This window comes from Podarcis liolepis, assembly GCF_965112155.1.
Source record: "Podarcis liolepis genome assembly, chromosome: 5".
Lineage (NCBI taxonomy): Eukaryota > Metazoa > Chordata > Lepidosauria > Squamata > Lacertidae > Podarcis > Podarcis liolepis.
Window position 1 is genome coordinate 61,905,213 of NC_139556.1, and position 17,154 is coordinate 61,922,366.

General features: G+C 47.3%; 2 protein-coding genes across 4 annotated transcripts; one reads left to right on the top strand and one right to left on the bottom strand.

Moving 5' to 3' along the window:
- The first annotated feature begins 4 nt into the window (after window positions 1–4).
- ENTPD7 (ectonucleoside triphosphate diphosphohydrolase 7) lies at window positions 5–12,575 on the top strand. 3 transcript variants are annotated; one of them, XM_083505180.1, is made up of 13 exons: window positions 5–689; window positions 953–1,054; window positions 2,308–2,487; window positions 6,490–6,695; window positions 6,823–6,973; window positions 8,352–8,455; window positions 8,924–8,980; window positions 9,292–9,440; window positions 9,543–9,709; window positions 9,989–10,313; window positions 10,395–10,480; window positions 10,643–10,804; window positions 11,515–12,575. In XM_083505180.1, the coding sequence occupies exons 2-13, from the start codon at window positions 1,047–1,049 to the stop codon at window positions 11,741–11,743; spliced, it is 1,824 nt and encodes a 607-aa protein (XP_083361306.1). In that variant the 5' UTR covers window positions 5–689; window positions 953–1,046; the 3' UTR covers window positions 11,744–12,575. The 3 variants fall into 3 exon arrangements, with proteins under 3 accessions (XP_083361306.1, XP_083361307.1, XP_083361308.1); XM_083505181.1 differs by lacking the exon at window positions 5–689 and adding an exon at window positions 694–789; XM_083505182.1 differs by lacking the exons at window positions 5–689; window positions 953–1,054; window positions 2,308–2,487 and adding an exon at window positions 4,111–4,361.
- Window positions 12,576–12,966: 391 nt separating this feature from the next.
- ATP6V0E2 (ATPase H+ transporting V0 subunit e2) lies at window positions 12,967–15,904 on the bottom strand. The gene is made up of 4 exons (XM_083505200.1): window positions 15,637–15,904; window positions 14,793–14,840; window positions 13,982–14,103; window positions 12,967–13,488 (listed from the first exon to the last, which is right to left on the bottom strand). Exons 1-3 carry the CDS (start codon window positions 15,738–15,740, stop codon window positions 14,010–14,012), a joined length of 246 nt encoding a protein of 81 aa, XP_083361326.1. The 5' UTR covers window positions 15,741–15,904; the 3' UTR covers window positions 12,967–13,488; window positions 13,982–14,009.
- Window positions 15,905–17,154: the final 1,250 nt, after the last annotated feature.

Below are 17,154 nucleotides of genomic sequence, written 5' to 3' on the forward strand. Positions count from 1 at the left end.
CGTCCTGTCTCCCGCCCATCCAGAGAGGATATTGGGCAATACCTCTTTGACCTTTCGTTCGTTCCTCACCCGATTGGCTACTTTTCCGCTTTTTTCGAGATACGTGAGGAAAAGGAGAAAATTATTGGCTACGATGCCTGCCGTTCAAAGTGACAGGCTTGTAATAAGGCTGCGCAGTTTTCTATGGTGCGTGGGGTTTGTTTGTGGATGTTGGTTGGCTTGCTTTCAGTGATGACGTTGCCGTGGGAAGAATATGCCTGTACATTGGTGAACCAAACATGCAGTGTGAGAGTTGACTGGGGGCTGCGAATGGGCAACAGGGCGCCTGCGCGTTCCGGCGAAGACGAGGCCCACACAAAAAAAGGAGGTGTACGTTGAAAAGCCACCCTTGGGCCTACGAATTGGGCAATATACGCATGACGTAACGAAAACCCGCCCGAATGACCCTCGCCGGGTTGGCCCAGAGCTTGTGACGTGTTGGAAATTACTGAATGACACTTGAGGAGAGTATCGGTCCCGTCCTGGACAGCGCGGCGTGCCCTTCGGAAAGCGCAGCTGGTTGGCTGCCCGCCGCGGGAGGCGTAGCCCAGGCTGACTCGGTTCCGTTGCGTCAACCTTACCCGGGCTCTGCCATTGGCTGCCGCCCAGCCCGGTCGCCCTGGGACGGCGAGCGCGGGGCGAAGGAAGCGGTAAGTCGGCTCCCCGGGGAAGCGGGAGGAAAGGAGCGCTGCCTGTGTGGAAGGGGAACCGCGGCACTGCCGGGCGGAGGAGCCTCCTCTGCGGCCAGAGGCGCGTCTCTCTCTCTCTCTCTGTGAAGCTGCTGTCAGCATGGGATGAAATGCGGACCATTAATTAACGGACCGATTTTGTGGCCCTTTCAGGGGATAGAGGCGGGAAGGTGGTCGGCACTGATCCCTGGTTTAACCGCTCCGTCTCTTCCTTTCTTTTTCAGGGTCCAGGATCATCCCGCAACTTGGAGGAGCCGAAAGAGATGCTACTTCCTCCCGGGACCCGCACTGGAAGCTGACAGACTGCGGAGCGAGCACATGGCCAGGTGAGGCGATGGGATCGCGGGTCCCCCTCCGGATTACCCGCGCCGTCTCCTTTCCGGCATTGCCGGCTTCCTCCTCCTCCTCGTCGTCGTTGTACCCGTGGGCGTGGGTCGCTCCCCGGCTGCTAGGCAGGGCGGTGGCGACCTTGATGCCGCTGGAAGAGCAGGTGCGCTGTGGGAGCCTTAGGGGCTGGAGTTTGAGACCTCTGGCCCACAAGCGCAGGGGGAGACCAACAAAGAAATGGAAGGATCCCACAAAGATCTCCTCGATCTGAAAACCAGATATAGCCCAGCACTGATCTGGGTTCGAGATTGCTTGTTGATTGGCATGGCTTTGGGACAGGGGTTTTGCATTTAGAACAGCTTTGCTGCAGGGATTCTTCCTGAAAGCTTTGGCGTTGCCTTTTGATTTGTGCTCATGGCGCGATCTTCTCTTGCCGCTCAGAGATTGGGATACACACAGCGTTATCTACCCTTCTCTTCTGCTCCCCTGCCCCTGGTTGACCCTAGTTACAGTGACCCTGTCGGCCTCTTCCCTTGTTCCCTCTGTGAGGCTGGTATGTCTTAAAAAGCTCTGCTGTTACAGCCAACCTGGCTAGCAGCCACTTAAGTTCAAAGATCACAGCTTGGTGCTAATCGGTGCAGGGTAGAAGGGCAGCCCGAACGTGGTCTCTGCAGAGTATCTGTGATTGTTTCCCAGCACTTTAACCCCATTATTATTCAAGTCCCAAATGAATGGTTGGGAAAGGGGAAGTGGGAACGAAGAACAGAGTAGCAGAGATTCACCTGCAAGTTAGGAAAGATTGAAAATGTACAATGTACGTCATGCGTGCCATACCACAAATCTGTGTTAATGATTATGGCTGCAATCCCGGGGAGTAAGCCCAATGAATATAGTAGGATGTACTTCTGAATGAACATGCATTGTTGGTGATTAATTGCAAGCTATTGCTAGCTGACTCAATTGGCTTGTTTAGATGCAAGGTTGCCAATGCCATTAAAATGTCCTTTTAAGACTGCAGCACTCAGTACTCACATGGGTCCCGTCTGCTCCTTGTTACATTCCCAGCTGCTTTGGAAGAAGGATCCTCCTGTTCCAAACTTCCAGCTGTAGGCTATGCTGGTTTAGCTGTGTACATTGGAAGCTTTAGCACTTGGATTTCTAAGATCATTTTGTTGGCAAGTACCTGTGGCTGACTGATGAGGCTTTGCTAGACATTTAACAACTGTTTAATCTGATTTTCCCCTTCTTCCAGGATCAGTTTTTCCTGCCTGTGTCCAGCATCTTGGCACTTCACAGTGCCTTCAGTGAGCCTTTGTCTCCGTCAGCGGCTGGGCCTGCTGGGCCTCTTACTTGCAGCCAGTATTTTTCTACTTGTGGGAATCACAAATCTATGGCGTTGGAAAACTAGTTCTCGGGACTGGCAGTCTGAAAGGTGGGTGAATGTGACTGCACTGGCATGAAGCATGCTGAGATAAGGCAAAAAGATGCTTTCAAAGGAGTCAGTCAACTTCCATTGCTTGTATTTCCAAGTTAGCTAAGCTTTAGCAAAGAATTCTAAATTAATTGCTTCTGAAATGGCTTGTTCATATAGGCGAAAAGGCCACTTTGTACCCCACAAAACGCTTAGAGAGATTAGTTAAGAATACGGCACAGTACTGCTCTGAGACAGCTAGGGCAGCCAACAGACTTCTGAGAAACAGTATGTTCTAAAGTAAGGTACAGCAGCACAAAATACCTTTTTTGCACATCTTTGTGAGATAAAGCCAGATATAATTATTTTTTTCCTGCTCTAAAATAGAGGAGAGCTGCAGGAAATGAAATGGGTCTAAGGAAGCAATTGTCCAGCAAAACAAATTAGTTTATGCATGAAATGAAACCAACCCTAAAGGAAAGTGCTACGCTGTATGGTGTATATTAGGTTTCTTCAGGGTCAGAAAGTACTGTGTGCCCTTTAATCAAAGCTACGATTATTCTGTACTTTGGGTGTTGTTGGACTTCCAAATCCCATCATGCCTAGCCAACATGACCAATAGCTGGGGATGATGGGAACTGAAGTTCATCAACGTATGGAGAACCAAGGGTCGCTACCCCTGCTCTAGATGTTGTTGGACTACAAGGCTCATTGTTCCTGACCATTGACAATGGCCACTGTTACTAACAGGAGCTGGGAGTCCCAACACCACCTGGGGGGGGGGGACACAGGTTCCTCACCCCTGCTATACATGCTATGCATAATGTAGAATCTGGTTTCCTGGAGAAACTGGGGGGAAGGGGAGAGTTAGTAGCACCAAACAAGGCAGCAGTTTCTGTGGCACACAAAGTCCTTCTATCCCCCTCCTTTCCTCTCTGTTCTTCTACGATCTTGGTCTTGGATTGCAAAATTGGGCATATATTTCTGCATTTTTTGTGTAACACAAATATAGCAGTAGAAAAGGAGATGCTTGATGGAAAAAACTGCAGAGGAAATGGCAGGGCATATTTCACAGTTCCCATCCAATAGCAAAATGGGAGTGATGGGAAGAAGCCACGTGGACTGAGTTCAGCTGGCATTTTCCCACCAACAAAGGCTGAAACCCTTTTAAGCTGGAAGGGGAGGAGGAAGATGCTGCGCTAGTCCTGCTGGGCAGTGCTGTCACAGGGCTGCTGTTGGCTTTCTTCATTTAGTGAAATGTTGGGAACGAAGGACTGTCAGCGTGTCAACATAAGAACCAAAGTTTAATTGCTGGGAAGTCCCAAATTTTGAAGGGGTTTTGTCCTTAAATGATGCCCAACGCACGCATATAATGCTCTTCAGTACGTTTGCACAGGGACTGGCAATTCTGCTGCCAGTTGGTGTTCTGCAGTTGGAAAGTGTGAGGTATCTGGCACAGAAGCAGTTGCTTGAACTGGTTTGCCCACCTTCTTTTACACAGTCCCTGTTTGGGTATTCAGGCTTCACATGTAAGCAAACATGTGAGGAGAAGCTGGAGAACTGTGCTGCCAAACCCTCTCCACAGCATCATCTGTACAAAGTTCAGAGCTTTTTCTCTCTCTCTTTCTCTCTCTGTGTGTGAAGTCCTGATTTAGCAGACTTCTAAATCGCACAAGGAACTGCCATGAGGAGAAGAGGCTTCCCACTTCAGACACCTCACTTTTCCCTCTGCCCACTCCTCTTAAGATGAGTAAAATTTCAAAATGACTAGATGTGTGACTTGAAGTATTAACACCAGTCTGCTGTTCCTAAAGAAAGGAAGTTGTCAATAGATATAACACCAGAGGGATAGGAAAGCATAAAAGACAACAAGCAACTCATAAAGAAAACAAAAGGTAAAAAACACACACACAACAAAACTTCTTAACATTACTAACTGGTTCTTCATTGGTGCTAAATATGCTGGGCAGATTACTAAGAATTAAAAATTACTAAACTAGGAAGTAATTATTTACATTTCTGTCCGTAAGATGACAAAGAACAGTTCTTTAAGTCAAGGATGAAAGCTGATGATTTTCCATAGGCAATACTGCCTGTCCCCCAGATGTATCTTAAGAAATGAGGAGATAGTTTTAAGATTCTAAGTTAGGATCCCCCAATCTGAACCAGACTTCTCATGGTCTGCTGGAAAATGACAGTACTTCATCTGAAGCCAGAATTTTATTTGATATGCTAAAGAGGGTCTCTCCAGCTGCGGTTCTTTATAAGATTAACAAGTCTAGACTTGTTGATGTTATCACTTTAAAATGGGCCATTAAGATAAAGGTAGGGTAAATGTTTTGGCAAAAGCCAGCTATTTGCATTTGACAACCACCTTAAACAAGTCATTTTCAGACCAAAGGAGAGATTGGTAATTACTTTTAATTCACATTTCCTCTAAACTATACATTCACATTGTATACATTCTCTCAGCTTCCCTTATGGCAGGTAGCAACTTGCCTTTAATTTTAAAAGGGCATTCTGCTGCAGCTTTTGTTTGCATAATATCCAGTAACATCCAGCATTTATTTGCATAACATCCTGCAGTAAATATATTTATTAATTATGGAATGTATATCCTACTTTTCTGTCATCATGGAACTCAAGGTAGCATATATAGGATTCCCAGGTGAGCCCATCCTGGCAACAACAACAACAACAACAACAACAACAACAACAATAATAATACCCTGCTCATCTGGCTGGGTTGCCCCAGCCACTCATCAGATGCACACCAGCTTACCTTCAGCAGGTTCATTGCTGGACCTGGGACCAATGCTTGTGCCTCTTCCTTCAAGAGCAGAGCTGATCCTACAAAATGCATTTAGCTGCATGGCTTTTATTTTTTCGATGTGATGTGGATTGGACAGAATTTTCTTGTTGGGACAGACTACCAATTACTGTACTCAAATAATGTGACATTCAATGGCTCCTCTAGAACTCAGACTCTGATACACTTCTTGTCCCACCTGACACAGATTAGAGGGCCAGGCACTGCCTCATCCATGGTAGTCCTACCACATGGCAGGCCTTGGGTCTTCCTGCTTCTCCTCTTCCTTTGCCATTTCCTCCTTCCATGAATGCTGATGAACAGATGTAAACTAAGACTGATATAGTAGCTTATGCCTTAACTTTTGTGACCTGACCTTCTGTCTGTGATAGGTCTGGCTTCTCCTCCCTCTTGGATAAGATGCAATTGTATTTGTGCATCTCTTGGCTCCTGTGTCCATGGGGAAATCCAACTGGAATACTTGGGGTGGTGCATGGAATTTGTGAGAGCTGCTGCTCTAGCTGAGTGCCCAGGGAATCTATGCCCTCTTCTGCAAAAGTCAGGATGTTGGAACATTTGGCCCTATGGCAGTTGGCCGTGGGATGGCCTTCTTCAAACCCTTGCTTTGTTCCACTGCTGCTGCTGCTGGGTGGGGGAAGCAGCACAGGCTGTGCTGACTGAGCCAGAATTTCCTTCAGCGCAAGAAAGGGGAGCAGGATCAATAAGAACTGTGGTGGCATGAATTCTCTGTCTAATGGATCTGCAAAACCCACTAATTTGGTTAGTTTTCTTCTTAATGGCTGGACATGCTGTGGTCTCTCAGTCCTGTTTTCTGATTGCACCGATGAAATGGCACAAAGTGGGTGGGTTGGGATGTCTGCTTCAGTTCTCTGGTTCCTGGGGAGCTGAATCCAGTGCCTAGGGGGATTCCAATAACTTTCATCTGGTTTCTAGAAGGGGGAACGAGAGCCTCCGCAGGGACTGGATGCACATGCTGGGTCAGCATTGCTTGAAGCATTTATGGAGAAGTGATATAGGCATTTTGTGTTCCTGTAATTCCTATTATTGCTGTTGTGCAATAATAGACAGCCTCTGAAAAACCAGAGCAGGCGTTCTATGGAATGCTGGATCTGCCTTTTTATTTTCTTTTAGGGGTGTGAAGACTGGTCTGGTCTCTAACTCTTAACTCCAAATCTTCCTCATTCCCCTTGCAGGTACCTGGAACGGTTTCATACCTTGGAGGCAACGGACACAAATAACCCATCTCTGAATTACGGGGTGGTTATTGATTGCGGGAGCAGTGGGTCCCGGGTCTTTGTATACTTTTGGCCACCACACAATGGGAATCCGCACGACCTGCTGGACATCCGGCAGATGCGAGACCGTAACGGCCAGCCTGTTGTCAAGAAGATCAAGCCAGGTTTGGAGATTTCCAAATGCCCTTTTTTGTTGGTGGCTGTGAACCCACAAGCACCAAGCACCTGGAGGTGGGCAGAGTTGTTCTGTAGAGATGCCAGCTGAGGGAATATTCCCTTTTCATTGTACAGGGATCTCTACTCTGGCAGCCACTCCAGACAAAGCTAGTGACTACATCAGGCCGCTGCTCAGCTTTGCTGCTGCCTATGTGCCCAGTACCAAGCACAAGGAGACTCCCCTCTACATTTTGTGCACTGCAGGAATGAGGCTGCTGCCTGACTGGTGAGTGAGCTATATTTTTCCAAGACCTGAGCAGAGTAGGCTTGGGAGTGGGGAGCAGGAAGTGCCGGGCCTCTTGAAGCTACAGGTGGACTTGCATCCTGAAGTGGAATGGGACAGGGTGTGGGGTGTATCTTCACTATAGCAGTCAAATACAACATTTCCTGTTTCCTAGAGTGGACGCACAGGGGAATGTTGCTCCAAACAGGGAGGACTTCCTGTCATACCTGCTCTGGAGCATCCTCCCCCTGTGTGCGACCAGGTAGATGGGTGTGACCCTAGCAGACCCTATAAAAGGGCCAGTCATGCAGCCATCTTCCTCTTTCACTGCTCTTTTGCAACTCCTCTGCTGGCTCTTAGCCAGCAGCACATGGCTCATCCTTACAGAGGATGGAAGCCACAAGGTAGAAAGTCTGAGGCCTAGCTCAGACTTCTTTTCTCTACAACTGTAACTGTGACTACAAAATAAAGCCTGCCTTCAGGACAATACTGTGAACTGAATGTAAGTAAACTTTATCATTACTTTTAAAAGAAGACTGTCATGTCATTATTGTTTTTAAGAGGGAACTAAAGGGGAAATTTACCAGGAACAATCCAATCTGGACAAGCCAGACTGGATTGCTCAATTCAAATGATTCTAACAAATCCATCAACTAGCTTCCAGCAATGTGCAAGGGAATGTGCTCTGCTGCTGCTGCTACTACTACTACTACTACTAATAATAATAATAATTTATTATTTCTATCCGCTCATCTGGCTGGGTTTCCCCACCCACTCTGGGTGGCTTTCAACAGAACATTAAAAACAGAATAAAACGTCAAACATTAAAAACTTCCCTAAACAGGGCTGCCTTCAGGTGTCAAGGTGTTCCACAGGGTGGGCACCACTACCGAGAAGGCCCTCTTCCTGGTTCCCTGTAACCTCACTTCTTGCAGTGAGGGAACCGCCAGAAGGCCCTCGGCGCTGGACCTCAGTGTCCGGGCTGAACGATGGGGATGAAGACTAGCTCACTAACGTGACTGAGGAAGGATAATATTTAATCAATATATCCTCTCCTACTATCCACAACATTCCCACACAGGGTTCCCTAACTTGATAGTGAGCAATGGGTCATCTCCACCCCAAGTGGAGCTAAAAATTAAGTCCTGCTTAATGTAGTTGTGTGAGTGTTTGCAGATTCATGGCTGGAAAGAGACCAAGTGAGAAGGGTGACTTGCACAGGGGGACAAAAGGACGGGTTTTTGAAATGAGGTGGAGCCTGCTGTTTAGACATCTTGACCATTCAAGACCAGGCAAAGGAGCACTGGAGAAGGGGGTTCATTTATATTTCAGTAGAAAGAAACGGGAGCTGCTCAGTTTGTCTGCTTGTGGATCTTCGCAGGCAGCAGACGGCCATCCTGGTGGACCTGGTGAGGGATGTGCCATTGGAATTTGATTTCCTCTTCTCAGAATCACAGGCAGAAGTGATCTCTGGGAAGCAAGAAGGTAGGTGTTGGGCCAGAAAGCCTCGCTCACTCCATCATCACTGTGATGAGGCTGCATTTTAATATTTTAATGTTTCAATATTTTAATGTTGTATTTTAATCTTGTTTTTAAGTTGTATTCATTCAACTTGTTTTTATTATTGCTTGTTAGCTGCCCTGAGCCCGGCCTTGGCTGGGCGGGCGGGTATAAAAAAAATATATTATTATTATTATTATTATCATCATCATCTTAGGGAGTTTGGCAAAGGGTGAAGGGAGGGGGGGGGGGAAGGTAGGTAGTGAGGCAGCACTGCGCAGGATCTGGGGGCTTAGCTAGCTGTTACACCAGCTTAACTTGTTGTTGGTGGTGCCTGTCCCCTGGGGTTGTTCCCTCCCCTCAAACTTCACAGGGTGCTACTCAAGTCCTGTACCTTCAAGGAACCCAACACTGCTCTTGATTCTCTTTCTTCCCCCAACCCCAATTTCCCAGGAGTCTATTCTTGGATAGGCATCAACTTTGTATTGGGAAGATTTGACCACGAAGAAGGTGAGACTGCGGGAAAGGGACAGTGGAGTTGAATGGGTAGGTAGAAGTTTTCTTTTTTGGCTCAGTTCCCTCTTGAGGGAGGGAATCTCCAGCACAGTTTGGTCGATTCCCAGCAGGAATGGAGATTTGGCTTTCCCACATGACCTGAACTAAGGCCCCTTCCCATTCTGCAGTTTAGCAGGAGCAAGAGAGACTAGAGCTGATCCCCAGTTCTTCCTGAACTTGTCCCCCCCACCCCCCAAACCATCTCCATTTTCCATTGCTTTGGCAACTCTCTCTTTCTCTTTCTCTCCCTCCCTCTGCGATTGTAGAGGAAGATGCAGTGATTTCTGTGACCCTGGCTGGCCAGGAAGAAACCCTGGTGCGAAAGAGGACCGTTGGGATCCTGGACATGGGAGGTGCCTCTCTGCAAATCGCCTATGAGGTGCCGACTTCCACGTCCTTCTCTTCCCCGCAGGAGGTGTGTAGCTTGGGAAGGAAATATGTGCTATGGTCCAGGTTGGGCCCTGTTTCTTACTCCCGCTCTCCCTCCCCCTGCCACCCTCCCCTCTGTTACTGACAGGAGGAAGCTGCCAAGAGCCTGCTTGCTGATTTCAACCTTGGCTGTGACATGCAACACACGAAGCACGTGTACCGAGTCTACGTCAGCACCTTCCTGGGCTTTGGGGGCAACTACGCCCGGCAGCGCTATGAAGAGCTGGTGCTGAATCAGACCATCACCCACAACAGGTGATGTCCTCATGCTGCCAGGTTTCAAAAGGCCTGGCTAAAGGCAGCTCTGGATTCCACTGCCCCCAGAAGTCCAAGGTGTGGCATCCTGGGAGAGGGTGTGTGTTTATTTGTAGAAGGCAGGCTTCCTGAGTGATGAGATCAATGGGAGAAGTTTTTGATGGTCCACATGCATACCTCTAGCCTGTTTCGGGGTGGCACAGAAGAACTCACCGATCATAACTTGCCGCTGGGGATGTCTGTGTTTTCCCAATCCTGAAGCTTAGGCTCTCGTTGCAGGTTGCAGGGTGAGCAGCTTGGCGCAAATGCTGGGGTGCCTGTCTTGGACCCCTGCCTGCCTGTGGGACTGGAGGATGTTGTGGAGCATGGCGGCCAGACCCTGCACATCAAGGGCCAGGGGGACTGGCAGTCGTGTGCGAAGCAAGTGCGCCTCCTGCTGGCGGGAGACAACAGAACCACAGTCTCTCTGCGCAACACCTATCAGGCGCCGATTGACTTTGTTAACAGCGAATTCTATGGGTTCTCTGAATTCTACTACTGCACCGAAGATGTGCTGCGCCTGGGAGGACTGTACCACATGCCCACGTTCACACGCGCTGCCCAGGTGACTCTAGAATATGTGACCACTTTGCCAGGATAGGCGGTGTTGTTTCTGTGCCCACTCATGTCTTTTGCCTCCTTCCAGGATTATTGCAGCCTGAGCTGGTCCGTACTGACCCAGAGGTTCCGAGACCACCTATACTCAGCACATGCAGATCTGCACCGTGTCAAGTAAGAATCCATTCTTCCCTTTCACAGAGAATGTGCTTGGTCCTTAACTCTTCTTCCATGGACGGTGAAGGGGTGGGGGTAAGATTGCCCCCCAGCAGTCTTCTCAACTGATGAGCCTCAGCCCAGCGTATTTGTGATCGAGTCTCTATTCTCTGCTTGCAGGTACCAGTGCTTCAAATCAGCATGGATGCACCAAGTCCTGCACGAAGGCTTTCATTTCCCCAAGGATTATTCTGGTCTGCGCACAGCCCAGTTGGTGTATGATCGTGAGGTACAATGGACACTGGGAGCCATTCTCTATAAAACTCGCTTCCTGCCACTCAGGTAATCTAAATTGCTGTCCACTGCATCTTTTCTCATCTTAAGAGTGGTAGAGTTCTTCTGGTTACTTCAGAATCAGTCTTTCAAACAAGGTCTTCAGTAAAGAACTGGACCATGGCGCTTGACCTAGGAGTAAAATGCCGGTTTTCTAGCCCTAATTAGAGTGCTCGGTCATCTTAATATGTGAACTTGGGAGTAAGCTTCACAGAGTTCAACATGAGGAGGGCTTACTCTCTATAAGCATGCATAGGATTGAGCTTGAAACATGGAAGAGTTCAGTACTCTGTGTTTAAAGTCTGAAGTTTCATTTTTTAAACTTGAGAAAGCAAGTGATCTGCCAGCACTGCTTTTCTGAAAAAACAGAAAAGGAGAAAGCAGACGCATGCAGAGACCTGGTATGTTTTTAAGAGGTACCTAAGGGAGAGACATCAAATGCACGCTCAATGAAGCACAGAGCCTGCATGAAAAGGAAATTGATCCTTTATCAGTAGGCAACATGGTGTCTTAAATGTTAAAAAACTAAAACCTATGTTTTTGACACCTCTCATCTATTTACAAATGGTCTGTAGGGCATAGGCCTGAGAAAAGCCAGGTATTTGGGAATCATACTTACTGCAGTATCTGGAATGCTTCTTTGTCTGCTAGTTGCAAGAGATTCAAGCTTAGCGCAGCTTCACATTTCAACTTCAGACTGATTTTTCTTTGTTTTTCAGGGATCTCCGCCAGGAGAGCATCCACCAACCTCGCAGCCCTTGGCTCCGTCTCTCCTTTGTTTATAACCACTATCTTTTCTTTGTGTGCATTCTTGTGGTGATGCTTGCAATTGGACTCTACCTCTTCCGTCTGCGCCGCATCCACCAGAAGCAGTTGCACGTGGCACAGCTGGACCTGCTGTGGCTAGCAGAGGTGGTGCCGCTGCCAGCGCAGGAGGCAGCCTCCTGACAAAAGAACTACCTCTCGGTGAACTCTCTCCATGTCTGCCCTATTGGCAGTGGCTTTTAATGGGCCAGAAGCTGTGATTCTCTTGTGGGCTAGTCCAGAATTCTGCAGGACTCCAGCCCAACCCCAGGGCCTAAACAGTGTCTGCTCAGACTTGCCCCTAACCCAAGCCGCTCAACCCTAATGGACTCTAGATTTTCCTCCGTGGCTGAAATCCCCAGCCACCGGGGGGAGAATCACACTGCAGGTGCTGTGAGGCAAGGGAAGCTGATCTCTGTTACCCTTGACAGTGGGCAAAAGGCAGCATAGCTGAAAGTGACCAAAGAAACTTGATTTACTCAGGAAGGGAGGGAGAAGGACCTTGTGTGGCCAAGAACTGGACAGCTCTCCCGCAAAAGGAAAGAAAGTGGTTCTTTCTGGTGCTTTACTATGAGCACGCCCCCCTACTTCTGTTGATGTCTGTGATAGGACCAAAAAAGGAGTCATGCAAACAGGATTCCTTGAGGGTAAGAAATAACCTTTTAAAAAAACCAAGGCAGATAATTTGCTGCCTTCCTTCACACTCCTCCCCACAAATACATTTTGCACACACTCCTTTCAAATCCCATTTACTCATCATTCAGTGTGTCTCAGTGCTGTTGTCCCGGCACTGGGGCTTCCAGCAGTTCCAAGTTTCACAGAAGACCACCTTGAACTGTGGAACGCTGTCCCTGGTACTTGTTTTAACAACACCTAGCCCATAAACTCAATCAACTATGGGCTATGTTAAATTATGAATTTGTTTTCATACTTGAACTCCAGTTACTGTAGCAATAAATTATGCTGAACTGTGTAAGCAGAGTTTCTTGATGCTGGTTGTGCTGGAAGCTTGTTGGTTGGTGTAGATCACTACTAGCTGTAAAAACCATAATTTCCCACCTGTGCTCAAGAATGAGAACCAATCTACAATTGTAGGCCTAAGGAAAAGAACTTGCTTTATTGCTGTATGGTCCTGAACACAATAGGGTTGCTATCATAAATCCTAGTCTGGAAATTTGCAGTGGCTTAGTTGCTTACTCCACCCGGATAGTTTACTGAAGTGCTCCTTGTCAGGAAACACACACCAATTTTGATTTCAGCCCAATACCAGTTAGATGCTACGGATGGAGGCTGGAGTATTACCCTAGCTGACTTTGAAGCACTTCTGGGCCCCATATCAGATCTCTTTAACAGAAGACAAAGAAAGCTCACATACTAAAAAATTTATTTTCACGATACCAGTTTACACTCAATAAATACAAATACACAACATTATAAATAATAGTGGAAGGGGGAATTCTAGGCAAATGCATCTTAGTGCAGCAGCCTCACTGCTAATGGACAAAGATAGGGAGAGAACAGATCTATTAGGCGAGCATCACCATGTAAAAGGAAGGAAGGTGTCTTGTATCTTGCCCAAGAGGATGTTCCAGAGCTCCATCAGCAATTATTCAGTCTTAGCGTTCATTACAGGACTTTCAAAATGCAAACATTTTCCCTAACTGCCAAGAGAGGGACATTTAGTTACAACATCAAACCCAAGAGCAGATGCCACCAAGATGCATCAATTAAAACAGGTGGGAGATGGCTAAACAAGTGATATGGTCCCTTCATATGTTTGGGTCCTGGCCCTACTGCTGTGGGGAAATTCAGAGTGCAAACAAAAGATCCATTGAGTTAGTACTGGAAAGGACAAGGGGTGGAGCTGTTATCTAGCATCAGAAGGAAGCCTAGGAAAAAGAGAAAAAGATTTCTTAGTATTCACCGTACCCCAGCAGGATAGAAGATATCTGGGAACAATCAACCTGTTGCCCTTTTAGTGAGATTTACCATAGCTACCTTTTACAGACAATGAGAAAGTGACCTGTCCTATAGAACCACAGAGTGGCAACACTATTGGAGACAGATTACAGGTACCTTTCTGGTTCTATTGGTTAAGCCAGGGATGGGACCTATGATTCTCATGTGGCTGGACTATGATCCCTGACTGGCTATATTGGCTTGGGCTAATAGGAGTCAGAATCCAATAACGTCTAGAGAACCATAAGTTCCCCATCCCTGGGCTATGCTATTGACAGGTGAGTCAGGCAAGGAACCAAGGAAGGGAATCTTTGTAAACTGGAAGCAAATAGATTCCTTTTTCTTACAAGTTAATAATGAGTTGCATCTAATGTATTTGTGTGTTAGTAAGGTAGGTTAGGTAGCGCTGGATAGAGCAAGTACCTGTTGAATTGGTTGATAGTGGTCCAGTTCACTCCCACAGGAAGCGCACATACCAGATGGTCTCATTCTTCAGCTGGGGTCCAAACAGTGGGTTGGCCTGGGCCAGGAGTGCTATAAGCCAGCTGCAAGGGAAAGATAGGAAGGAGACATATAAACTGGATCACAACTCCTTTTGCACTAGTGCTGAAATACAAAAAGTCATATTTTGCAAATAACTGCTAGGTCATTTTTGCAAGTAACAGTTATTCTTATAAAGAGGACAGTATCACTGTAGGAGGGATATAGAATCTAGGGAGCAAGGTCTTGTAGTTCTTTAAATGTACTACAAGGAGATAAGATCTGCCCTGGTGCATTATGCCTGAGAGTGTCTAGCTTAGCATAACAGCTGAGCCACACAGGATGTTAGGGCAGCCAGAACAATCTAGTGCTTTGGTGTATGATCAGAGATGGTCTAAGGCTTGTTATGGGATGCAAAATCCACTCCTTGTTCATATATGGGGTCCTGGGAGCATCATGCATGAATGATGCTAGGACATATTGGAAGAGACAGTGTACCATGATCCAATATTACCCAAAAGCTTATTTTATGAGAGAGAGGCAGGCTGTTTATGCACCTATGTGTAGAATAAGGACCTGGCTTGAGCATCTCCAAGGTGGTGTATACAGGAGAGCCTCTTCTATTTGGGATTCCTTCCTAGATTCCCAATATTCAGGAAGCAGCCAGTTAGATAAAGTTATGAGGGTGGTTGATTTCCTGCTGGGTACAACCCAGCCCTACACCCACAACCTATCTCCCCTACGCAATACTCACAAGAGATAGCAGGAAATGGCTGTGGTCACCAGCATGGTAATAATCACTCTGTGAAGTGAAAAAAATGAAAAAGGAAAAAGATTAAGTAAAGCTGCAATCCTAACCCTACTTACCTGGGAGTAAACCCCCCTGAATATATTAGGAATTACTTCTGAGTAGACATGGATAGGATTGTGCTGTTACTGAAACAATCAAGGGGGTCACACAGGAGAAAGGATTCCCAGATCAGGCACTCCTCAACGCTCTTCCTCCCTGCTTCCACACCCCGACTCCTATATACCGTGTTCATAAGAGAAAAATACCCTAGCCCAGCCCTTTGGCTGCTATACTAGTTTGCTATTTGCAGGGTCGTTGGTGTTTCCAACGCGAGGGAGCATTCATAAATGTGACCCCACACACACACACTTGGCAGTCTGAAGCGATGCGGAGTCCCATTCACAGCATCCGTGGATCAGGCCGCCTTCAAGGCCAAAGGCGGCTGCGGAGAAGGAAAGCCTGCGAGTGTCGCACTTGCGGGGGAAGCGGGTGCGGGTGCCTGCTAAAGTCTTTGTGTGTGTCATGTCATCTCCCAATATATCAGTATCTCTATATAGTGATCTTTTTGGATATATAGGTCATTCTCACATTATCTATCTATCTATCTATCTATCTATCTATCTATCTATCTATCCTTCTATCTAGATATAGATACAGATATTCTCAAAGCCTTTAGCAGGGACCACCACCACCCTTCCCTCGCAATTATAGATCACAATGCATATATTGATCTATTTGGCGATGGCGATGACCGTGAGACCTGGCGATGGATCGGGCGGGCGGAGGCTGCGCGGGCGGGGAGCCTCACCCGCGGTTGGGCCCCTTGGGCACGAGCCAGGGCCCGGCGATTCCCACGAGCCCCCAGAAGACCGAGAAGAGGATGATCGGCAGCGCGAAGCTGTGCGCCGTCATAGCGAGGCAGGTTGGGAGCGACCGAAGGGATGAAGGACAAGAAGCCGCCGCCGCCGAGACCGCAAGAAGAGTGAGTCTCCGCCCCTCCGCCGGTCGCTTCCTTCGCTTCTGGCCCGGTCCGCAACCAATCAGAATTCCGTGCGCCCTCCCGGTGTTTTTCCCCCTTCGCGACCCCGTATTTTGGAGCCTCGGTTCCGAATGGAGTTGCCTGTGTCGTACCGCCCCCTGCTGCCTCGGAGGGTGTATTGCGAGGAGCGGAGAAGGCAGGTCGAATCTTACTCGAATCATTGCAGGCAAGGGCATCGTATAGGCGTCCGCCGGGGTTGGGGTAGTTGCTCCCTCTAATGAGCCATGATCACCAGATTTACAGGTTTTTATTCCCCCCGCCCCGCTTTACAGAAAGGTTATAGAATTTGTAGACCCAGATATGAACAAAAATGTGCAGGCACCAATCTCCACCTTGATTTTGTGAGACTTACCCCTCCAACCTTTCAGAGTTTCTATCCATTTTAGGCCATTTCTATAACTCTTAAAAAATACAAAAACTCCTCTAACTGGTGTACAGAAAACAAGCTGATCAGAAAATTTTACGAATATGATGTTATGTATAAAAATGTTACATTACTGCAACATTACTAATACATAGAAACCAGTATCAGTTCCTTCTCCTTCTGACACCCATCCCCTCTCAGTATCCTGGCTCTCACTAAGCGCATTCATTGATTTCTGCCTAATGAATTTCTACCTAATGAATGAAGCAATGGATGACATTAAGGAAACTAGATCTAGCCAATTTAATACTTGAGTGAAACACCTGTGTCTCCGCTCTTGGTTTGGTTTAAAGCCTTTAATGCCGGTCTTCACTGCTTGTGAAGTGAATGCTACCCCACTGAAAACAAGTCAGGAATCCAATACTGGCAAGCAATGTATAAAAGAAAAAGGTAGCAGCAAAGACAGTAAGTAGTCCATCATCTTTCAAAGTCACATTTCATGGCAAAGAATGTCCCTCCCAGCATCTGCAAACACTTTAAAGGATACTCTGCTGCCAATCTGCCATAATTATACCTATATTGAAACAGGCTGGGCTGGGGCTGATTCCATGTTAGGCTCATTTTGCTGGGAGGCAGCGGTAGGGAACCGCAGTAGTGTAGTACAACTCTGAATTGTAGGGTACATGATAGGGCTTTTTAGGGAAATGAAGCAAAGTGGGAGACTGTGAAGTTGAGTGTAGCAGCACTGCCCAGGAAAGAATCAGGACTGAGTGAAAAGCCATCTACCCATTGTAGCAGGTCAACCCACTGAGAAGGAAAGGGATAAATGTGTAATACAAGTTTCTCAGGGGTCTACCCAAGTCTAGGAAGTCACCTGATCCACCAGAATTGTTAGATATGTTCTCTGCTGCTAGTTATGTTTA

What these genes read in the sequence shown, in the direction of transcription:
- ENTPD7 (XM_083505180.1), top strand. An exon ending in TGTCAAGAAGATCAAGCCAG is followed by an intron (nt 6,696 to 6,822) that starts GTTTGGAGATTT and finishes TTCATTGTACAG; the next exon opens with GGATCTCTACTCTGGCAGCC. An exon ending in CGTTCACACGCGCTGCCCAG is followed by an intron (nt 10,314 to 10,394) that starts GTGACTCTAGAA and finishes GCCTCCTTCCAG; the next exon opens with GATTATTGCAGCCTGAGCTG.
- ATP6V0E2 (XM_083505200.1), bottom strand. Translation starts at nt 15,740, where the DNA reads ATGACGGCGCACAGCTTCGCGCTGCCGATCATCCTCTTCTCGGTCTTC. An exon ending in CCCAAGGGGCCCAACCGCGG is followed by an intron (nt 14,841 to 15,636) that starts GTGAGGCTCCCC and finishes TTCACTTCACAG; the next exon opens with AGTGATTATTACCATGCTGG. An exon ending in GCCATTTCCTGCTATCTCTT is followed by an intron (nt 14,104 to 14,792) that starts GTGAGTATTGCG and finishes TTTCCCTTGCAG; the next exon opens with CTGGCTTATAGCACTCCTGG.